The sequence below is a fragment of the Haliotis rufescens genome, unplaced genomic scaffold, assembly GCF_023055435.1.
Source record: "Haliotis rufescens isolate VD_foot unplaced genomic scaffold, xgHalRufe1.0.p SCAF_55, whole genome shotgun sequence".
Lineage (NCBI taxonomy): Eukaryota > Metazoa > Mollusca > Gastropoda > Lepetellida > Haliotidae > Haliotis > Haliotis rufescens.
This window is the reverse complement of record NW_025964279.1, coordinates 2,993,550-3,003,802: the sequence shown is the minus strand read 5'-3', so window position 1 is coordinate 3,003,802 and position 10,253 is coordinate 2,993,550. Positions and strand designations below refer to the sequence as shown.

Here is a 10,253-nt window from a genome sequence, read left to right as displayed (position 1 = left end):
ATTTCTGCATTTCTGATGCGTATTTTACGCAGATACGCAGCTTATCTGGAGCTCTGTTAATTATTTCCTTTATCGCGAATACCTAATGGTATCACTGGTTTTCAGTGATCCATTCATATACTTTTAACCCCAATTTGTCCTTCACGCCCAGTGGAATCTGAGACTGGTTATTCTTTCGCGTTGACGTTTTACATCTCTGTGTCAGTGTTATTATTTTGAACACATTTCTTGATGTAACGCCATGCAGTGCCACTCATTCTCAACCATCTGCTCTTTGCAGCTCTCCAAGAGAAGTGACTCCGGATCAAAGGGGCTTCTGTCGCTAGCATCAACTGGAGCATGTCCGGCCGATGTACGGCAGTTGTCGTTATTGTTTTTCGCCAACCAATGACCATTGTTTGATTATGCACTTAACTATTTTCGGTGAATGTGTGGTATATGACAGTATCTTGATTTGTGAGGTGAGGTGAAATTGGGTTTAACGTCGCGTCCAAGATTATTTCACTTATATATATAATAATATATAGCGACGTGCATGTACCTGCTTGTACTAGGCCGGACTGATGCCGATTTATAGTGCTAGCCGACTGAGATACCATGCCGCAGTTTAACATGAATACCCCACTCAGACACAGTTTACTGACTCCGAGCCGACCAGTCCTTGCTTTAACCCCTTAATACCGAGCGCCAGACAGGGTAACAACAAGTAGCATCTTTTAACGTCTTTTGGTATGACGCGGCCGGGGATCGAACCCCGGACCTTCCGTTCTCCGGACGGACGCTCTACCATTAGACCACGGAGGCGGCCCCAGTGTATATGGTATTGCTGCACAAATAATACGTAACGCCAAATCACCATTCCAAAACACCTGGTGCGGCATCGGTTGGTGACAAGGTACGTTACGCGTTGTGATGCAGAACCACAGTTTGTAGGAGTGAGTGAGTGAGTTGGGTTAAACGCCGCTTTTAACATTATTCCAGTTATATCACGGCGTGTCAGATTAATGTGAGAGGAAAGCCCGAAGTGAAGTAGGTCTCAGACGTTTACCACTTCGGTGAAACCCACGAGCACGGGCATTGTGCTGATAAACCAGGCGAACCGGGATTCGAACCCACAATCAAAGGTTTCGGGAGTGCCCAAGAGACGCAACTCTGCACAGCGAATCGCGGTGCCTTAGACAACTGGGCCACCCGTGCCCCCACAGTGTGTAGGGCACATTACAATTATGTGTCATAATATGAGGTGAGGTGAAATGGGATTTAACGTCGCGTCCGGGATTATGCACTTATATAGCGACGTGCATGCACGTGTGTGTGTGTGAGTGCATGCACGTGAGTGCGCGCGCGCGCGCGCGCGTGTGTGTGTGTGTGTGTGTGTGTGTGTGTGTGTGTGTGTGTGTGTGTGTGTGTGTGTGTGTGTGTGTGTGTGTGTGTGTGTGCTTGTACTAGTCCTGACTGATGCCGATTTATGGTGCCAGCTCACCCAGGTATCATGCCGCAGTTTAACATGAATACCCAACTCAGACACAGTATAATGACTCCGAACCGACCAGTCCTTATTTTAGCCCCTTTATACCGAGCGCAAGACAGGGTAACAACAAGTACCTTCTTTTAACGTCTTTTGGTATGACCGAATCCCGGACCTTTTGCTCTCCGGGCGGACGCTCTACAAATGGGGTATGACATGAAAACTGCCATATAATGAAATTGTAAAATACATCAATTTGCAAGTGAATACAATACATTTTCACCTTGTTTGGAAGACATTTTCACGGGAAAACGAGCTGAGCAGACGAGCAGACGACGCACCAAGGGACGTAACTCCAATTTCTTACCACCCGAGCTGATATCGACCGCTCATTCAAAATGCATCGACACTCCCAGCAGAGGGTGTAATTCGGGTCTAGGTATTACAACACTGTGAAATGACCCTCACACATATAACTCATCATGATTTAAGAGGCTATAAATAAAAGCGACAAAACACATTTCATATGCATCAAAATGTCATCAACATCAACAAGTCATCCTCATCCACCAGGGGTGTAATAAGGGTCTGGCCATTACAGCAGTGTGATATGACCTTCTCTATGTTGGCTCTATCGCACATGCAAAACGCCTCATATGAAGCCACGCCATGCTACACAGTGCACATGCTATCGTGAGGCAAATAAAGGGACGAAACCCTTTCCATATTCATAAGATTATCTGCCAATATCAGAGTCGATTGTACGATTCCGCCTATATCATGAGCAGGTGTTTATGAATCACTGTCAGACAGTGAGATATCAGATGTCGCGAAAAGGTCATCGTATCATGCCCTACTTGTGTCACCGTCACAAACACACACACACACACACACACACGCACACACGCGCACACACACACACACACACACACACACACACACACACACACACACACACACACACACGCACACGCACACGCACACACACACACACATGCAAAGACACACACACACACACACATGCAAAGACAAGTTACCTAAAAAATACATGAACGTATGTTACACGCTGTAAAAGTAAAAACCAGGGATTTGCATCGATCATCATGTTGGTCTCTGATGAGTCAAATTTGAAAATGTTCCCCATACAGTAGACTACGGTTAAAACGAACATGCTTATAACGAACTGACGGATATAACGAACTTACTTTTTGGTCACGACTATTTGCTGTAGTTATGTTGTATATAGACGGTTATAACGAACTAAAATTAGTAGTCCCTTTATATGCCTCATATGAAGCCACGCCAAGCAACACAGTGCACATGTTATCGTGAGACAAATAAACTGACAAAACCCTTTCCATATTCATAAGAAATCTCTGCCAATATCAGAGTCGATTGTACGATTCCGACTATAGCATGAGCAGGTGTTTATGAATCACTGTCAGACAGTTTTCGCGAAAAAGGTAAGCGTATCTGCCCCGCCGGTGACAACCGTCACGAACACATGCAAAGGCAAGTCAAGTGTTCACCTTAATAATCGGCAATTGCATCAGACATCATTGTAACAATTGGACAGAAGCAGAAGTTGGCCTCATGAGTATGCCACTTGTGTCTACTTCATTTGATTGTCCGCAGCAATGTGTGTAATTTGAAAGTATTTTTTAAAACTTTATTACATCTTTTTATGAAATATGTATAAAGAAAAACATAAGACAACACCATTCGTTAGGAGTAGGTGAATAATCATTTATTTTACATGGTAAGGAAATATCAAGAACAGGCATCCGGAAACCAAAAATACAGATTAATATGAACCAACGGTGTTGAGCAAACGGCGGAAGACAGAGAAACGTGCAACAAAACGTGGTCTCTATTCGGGTACTTTCGGGTGTGTCGGGGAGTTCGTTTGTCGACAGGTACACATGTGTTCGGATTTGGCTTCCTCCTGTTTATACCCCGTGTCTGTTAGTCCACACTACCCGTTACTGTATGTATGCGTACACCTGTGTGTGTGACGTGTATTGTGTAGAATACACCCCTTGTGTGGAGTTACTGTATGTATGTGTACACCTGTGTGTGTGACGTGTATTGTGTAGAGTACACCCATTGTGTGGAGTTACTGTATGTATGCGTACACCTGTGTGTGTGACGTGTATTGTGTAGAGTACTGCCCTTGTGTGGAGTTACTGTATGTATGTGTACACCTGTGTGTGTGACGTGTATTGTGTAGAGTACTGCCCTTGTGTGGAGTTACTGTATGTATGTGTACACCTGTGTGTGTGACGTGTATTGTGTAGAGTACACCCCTTGTGTGGAGTTACTGTATGTATGCGTACACCTGTGTGTGACGTGTATTGTGTAGAGTACACCCCTTGTGTGGAGTTACTGTATGTATGTGTACACCTGTGTGTGTGACGTGTATTGTGTAGAGTACACCCATTGTGTGGAGTTACTGTATGTATGCGTACACCTGTGTGTGTGACGTGTATTGTGTAGAGTACTGCCCTTGTGTGGAGTTACTGTACCCCCCTAATGTTTATGTACGCGTACCATCTATGTGTGTCTGGAGTTAAAATACACCCCATGTGTTAGTCTGTATCCCAGACCTCAGAGAATAAATTTTAATAGTCCAACTCAAGTCTAGAATGATTTGGCTTGTCGAGATGTCCTCAGCTCTGAAATTAAGGATTGTTTGGGGCTCCTTTTAAATTTTATGGTTTTTATTTTGCTGATATATATTCTAAATCGGGATAACTTTATTTCTGGGACTTAATGCCAGTCTACCCTTTTGTGTTCACTGTGTGTAATATACACCAGTAATGTGTCAACACGTGTATAATTGATGCGTTTCTGTCTGCCATATCACCCGTAATGAGTAACGAGAACACCCCGCTTGTCTGTTTTGTGTGTCCGTGTGTGTGTGCCTGTGTGTGTGTGTCTGTGTGTGTGCCTGTGTGTGTGTGTCTGCCTGTGTGTGTGTGTGCCTGTGTGTGTGTGTGTGCCTGTGTGTGTGTGTGTGTGCCTGTGTGTGTGTGTGTGTGTGTGTGTGTGTGTGTGTGTGTGTGTGTGTGTGCGTGCGTGCGCTCATATAAGGTCATCTTCACCCATGAAGGTCATGCAATGTAATTTCGCCTCAGAAAAAAATGGCAGGAATAAACACGTCTTGAAAGAAACAGCAAAAAGTTGAAAAACGGAGTCATTTGGCCTTAGAACTATAATATTATTTTTTCGAAGTATGATAAAAATTGTCTATGGCCCAGCAGCAAAAAATGTACGAGATGCATATAGTCATGCTGACGAAAATAACGTCACATCGTCGGAAAATGGTCATGAAATACTTTGATCCTTGTATGATATGGATTCATTACCCTGTACCTTGATTAACCCCTTTTCTGCTTTCCTGGTAACACCTGAGACAACTGGCCAGTGATATAATAGCGTGTCTGCTTAATTTTGGAGGGAAACCCGAAATGATGCAGGTCTAAGACGTTAACCACTTCGGTGACACCCACGGGTATGGTGCTGACAAAGCTAGAAACATAATCGGGTCGAACCGGGATTCGAACCCATACTCATTGGTTTCTGGTGTGTCCAAGGGACGCAACCCTGCACAGCTAATTGCGGCGCCTTAAACGACTGGCCATCCGCGTCTCTTGTTTCATATGAGCATTATTACCACAGAATGGACACGGATGTCTAAATGAGTACTTCCAAGTAACGTTACTCAACTCTTATATATTTTGAAAAACAGTTAAATTAACGTTTCTCTTGACCTTTCAACATATAGGTGCTTGTAACTCAAGATATTGGACGTTTTAAAAATGCAAAACATCTAACCGCTTTAATTATCAAAACACCAAAACACATGGTTATGAATAATTGAAACAATGAAAATCAAACCTGTTCAGCTCCTGCACTTTAACAATGCAACAGAGGCATGTTTGTTATTTAATCATCCGTAAGTGTCGCACAACGGACATTTGGGGAAATCTTGATCGATCTCCCACGTTAAATATCTTCAAGCACAGGACTTTGAAGGTACAGGCTAGTGACTCAAATCACGGTGGGGAAAAGCGCATTTTGGTCAAGCACAAAAATTGAAAATGAAGTTAAATAGTCGCTGCCACACAAACGTGTGAAGGCGATGCTGATGGGGGTAGATAACACTCACTCTCCAGTTATTATCGTCCTGGGTATTTCTGATCATGAAGATGAGGAGGTTTCTACCGCACGACGTTATAAAAGCAGCCATGTTTCTCATGGTCAAGGAAACAAGGAAGCAATGTGTGCTGAACGCGAGGACAGGAAAAATGCTACGTGTTCGTTACGGCATGTACAAAAGGTATAAACGATCATGCTGTTACCTGATCTCGAGGTCACCACAAGAAACTGTTATAATAGGACAACCCTGGGACTAGACGTTTGAGATATTTGTAGAAAAAGTGAAATGTATAAATTTGAGAAAAAAATAGTCCATTTCCGCTACACTATGTACACACGGTGCTAAATCCTTGCCTTGCACACAACCGACTCGAGTTATCTCCAAATTGAGTGAGTTTGTTTTTACGCCGCTTTTGGCAATATTCCGGCTATTTGACGCCTTAAATGGGCCTCGAAGTTGATTCAGAGTACTGTATGTATTGTTTATTACATGGGAGATATTTCAACTTTTCGAGCTGATGGTGTCAGTTTACGAGTGTCGATTGAATATCGTGGTAACATGTATAACACTTCTTCATGTGAATAGATCTGAGATTGATGCCGTTTGAATCTATCACAACATTATGACTGAGTATTGCCCAAAAGAATAGATGCACTGTAAAGAGAGAGCTAAAAAGTAGAAACGACGATTCAAGAAATACAAAATAAATGTCACTGGGACGTGACTATATACAACAAAAGGTTTGAGAATATCTGATGACACAGCCCAGTAGATGAACTGAAGCTGCTGGTACGGGTTCACACTTCAGAATAATAATAATAATAATATTAATAATAATAATAATAATAATAATAATAATTGAAGATACAAATAGAAATTGCTTATGTGAATATCGGAACGCATTGTGAAACGCGCATGCACGAGATATGGCGTCTGGGATTTTGATAAAGTTGGATATGCAAATTAAAATAATTCAAGGCCACAACAAACTGATTAAGGGGGGGGGGGGGTGAGTAAGTTAGGCTTTACATCGTCTTGAACAGGATTTAAGGTACACACGGGGTCAGATCTACAATGAATGAGGTCGTAGACTTTGCAAGTTCGGTGCAAAGGTCAGTCAAGTCCCTTGCGCTGACATATGCGACTTCGGGAACGATACCCACGACCAGCGGTAACCGTGTTTGTTTGTTTGTTTGTTTAACGCCGCACTCAGCAATATTCAAGCTATATGACGGCGGTCTGTAAATAATCGAGTCTGGACCAGACAATCAAGTGATTAACATCATAAGCATCGATCCACGTAATTGGGATACGATAACATGCATCAACCAAGACAGTGAGCACCCGATCCCGTTAGTCGCCTCTTACGGCAAGCATGGGTTGCTTAAGACCTATTCTCCACCTTGATCTTACCAAGTTTCAGAAGCCCTAGCATCACTTTTGCCTCGTCTTGTGTTGAAATAAAACGGTCTAACTATTATGCAGTTTAACTCTCGTGTCAACAACACTGACTAGAGCATTATTAAAATAATCACATTCCGTTTGTTTGATTATGCACTTTTCGAGCTTCCATTCAGGGACTACCACTGAACTCGTCTAGGCTGGCGAACTAATCTCATTGTATTCCTATCGCAAACACCTACTTACTCTGCCGTATAAAAAATGATTACAAAACAGGAACTACATGGACTGAAAAAGGTCCTATCGTAAGCTACAATGGTCAATGACAATGTTAAAAAGTCAAAAGATAACAATAGGTCGTGTGATGAAAGGTGTAGGTACCTACACGATACAGTGTACACTAACCCTGGTCGCTTCACCAAGCACCAGAGGAACCACAGTACAATGACATCACAGTGGCTTTGGAGAACACGGTCGTCACTCCACCTTGAGTATAATTGAAAATAAATATGAAATCTCCTCTTCAGTGGTTGAAAGGCAAAATTCTGGGACATACTCCAGTGGGTAATATTCCTTCAAGAAGTCCTATAAAAATGGTTGACCCACACACGATATACGTCACAGCGTCTGTTCAGAAGGGATCAACGGGTACAAGGAGTTTATGTATTGGTCCACTAGACCTGTATCCTGTTCACGAATATACTCGGTGGACCTGTATCCTGTTCACGAATAAGCCCAGTGGACGTGCATCCTGTTCACGAATATACTCGGCGGACCTGTATCCTGTTCATGTATAAGCCCAGTCGGCTTGTATCCTGTTTGAGTATGAACCCAGAGGACGTGTATCCTGTTCACGAATATACTCGGTGGACCTGTATCCTGTTCATGTATAAGCCCAGTGGGCTTCTGTCCTGTTTGCGTATAAACCCGGTGAACCTGTATCCTGTTCACGTATAAGTCCAGTGGACTGTTTCCTGTTCACGTATAAACCCGTGGACTTGATATCCTGTTCACGTATAAGCCCATTGGGTTTGTATCCTGTTCACGAATAAACTCGGTGGACCTGTATCATGTTCAAGTTTAAGCCCAGTGGGCTTGTATCATGTTCACGTATGTACTGCTCACGTATAAGCCCAAAGGACAGAAAATACTGGTAGTATGCTCTGATATTTCATCCTGGGTCCAAGGTTCAGGAGCCCATGTTGAAAAGGTAACAAGCGCAACATTCGCCACCACTCGCCCCTTTCCGAGACCTCTCGGAATGACCCGAGTTGTTCCGAATGACAAGTCACTGAAATAACCTTTTCCCAACACAAAACTCCTGACAAGACAGGGCGTGGCGTGACGTCACATGCTATTAGACACAACTACTTAACAATTTAACAAAACTAGTCACACGTCCTTTCAAAACATCCTTGTTTGTTCCCGTGATTTCATATTACCATATCTTGCACCCTGTATTGAACTCTTTTATCTTAAATGATTTCCTATCATAACGATGACTCGAACTTATTGTTTCTTTCTATGCCTCAAGATTCGCAAAACCATCCATATTTTCAGACAAGAAAAGGATTGTAATATGCAACTGGATTGTCTTGGTCCGATCACGAAACTGTCGAACATATGTTCACACATCATGAGCATTTAATAGGCCTCCAGCCTCAACAAATAGGCAGCGTCCTATCAGACTTGGCGTAATTCTGTCCTCTCAGAGCCGCTGCCTTTCCAACACCACTTGCAACACTTAACTCTCGCCGACTCTCGCACCAACTCGTCCAAGGTCATGCAAATGGCGGCTGCAAAGAAGAAGAAGGCACCTCCCCAGCCAAGGCCGTAGCCGATGCCGTACCGGTGGGAGAGGATGGTATGATCTAGTTCTACTGCCACGGGGAAGATTATCAAGGCGACGCCTGTACTTAAGGCTGAAAGATGAAAGGAATAAAACATGTTTAATTTTGTTTTGTTTATTGTTTAACGCCGCACTATTCCAGCGATATGACGGCAGTCTATAAATACACGAGTGTGGACCAGACAATACAGATATTGACATCATGAGCATCCATCCACGCAATTGGAATACGATGACATGCATCAACCAAGTCAGTCAGCCAGCCTGACCACCCGGTCACGTTTGTCGCCTCTTACGACAACCATAGTCACCTCTGACGGCAAGCATGAGTGGCTGAAGACCTTTTATAACCCCGAATCTTCACGAGTACACTCTGTTATTGTTCAGCTATTGACGGCGGACTGTATTTAATTTATCAGCGCCGTCGGAGAATGAGGAGGCGAAATCAACCCAGTCTAGATCTCGGAGTCATACCACTCGATCTTTTCAGCAACCTCTTACGACCAGCATAGGTTGCTGGGGCCCCTATTCTAACCCGTGGGTGAGTGAGTGAGTTGTGTGGGTGTGTGAGAGTGACGAGTGGATGAGTGAGTGATATTCAAGTAATATAACGATCATGTCATCGACATGTTGTCACCTTCAGAAAACATCGTGTTTGGTGTTATCCAATGCTTGACAGAGCAGTGTGAGTGAGTGAGTGAGTGAGTGAGTGAGTGAGTTGGGTTTAACGCCGCTTTTAACATTATTCCAGTTATATCAGCTTAATGTGGGAGGAAAGCCCGAAATGATGCAGGTCTCAGACGTTTACCACTTCGGTTAAACCCACGAGCACGGGTATGGTGCTGACAAACCTAGAAACATAATCGGGGCGAACCGGGATTCGAACCCACAATCATAGGTTTCTGGCGTGCCCAAGGGTGAGTGAGTGAGTTGGGTTTAACGCCGCTTTTAACATTATTCCAGTTATATCAGCTTAATGTGGGAGGAAAGCCCGAAATGATGCAGGTCTCAGACGTTTACCACTTCGGTTAAACCCACGAGCACGGGTATGGTGCTGACAAACCTAGAAACATAATCGGGGCGAACCGGGATTCGAACCCACAATCATAGGTTTCTGGCGTGCCCAAGGGACGCAACTCTGCACAGCGAATCGCGGCGCCTTAGACGACTGGGCCACCCGTGCCCCCCAGAGCAGTGTGCTATTAATCTGCGACCCAACAAAGATGCGATAATAGTGTACGGTATTAGTGTGCGGTTCTAATGTGTAGTAGTAATTAGCACGATTGGTGTGTACTACTAAATTGCGGTATTAATGTACGGTACAATCACACACATCTGGAATTTGAATCAATGCCCAATTAAACCTGGTGGGT

General features: G+C 43.7%; 1 protein-coding gene across 4 annotated transcripts in view; it reads right to left on the bottom strand.

The window, feature by feature from the left end:
• Window positions 1-3,193: 3,193 nt before the first annotated feature.
• Window positions 3,194-10,253, bottom strand: part of LOC124116371 — a 173,231-nt gene continuing 166,171 nt past the window's right edge. For 3 of the 4 annotated variants that reach the window (XM_046477682.2, XM_046477681.2, XM_046477683.2), the window contains exon 5: window positions 3,194-8,953. In XM_046477682.2, coding sequence (XP_046333638.1) covers window positions 8,715-8,953 — 239 coding nt within the window. In that variant the 3' untranslated portion in view covers window positions 3,194-8,714. The remainder of the gene's footprint in view (window positions 8,954-10,253) is intronic. The other variant, XR_007218571.1, reaches the window with a different exon arrangement.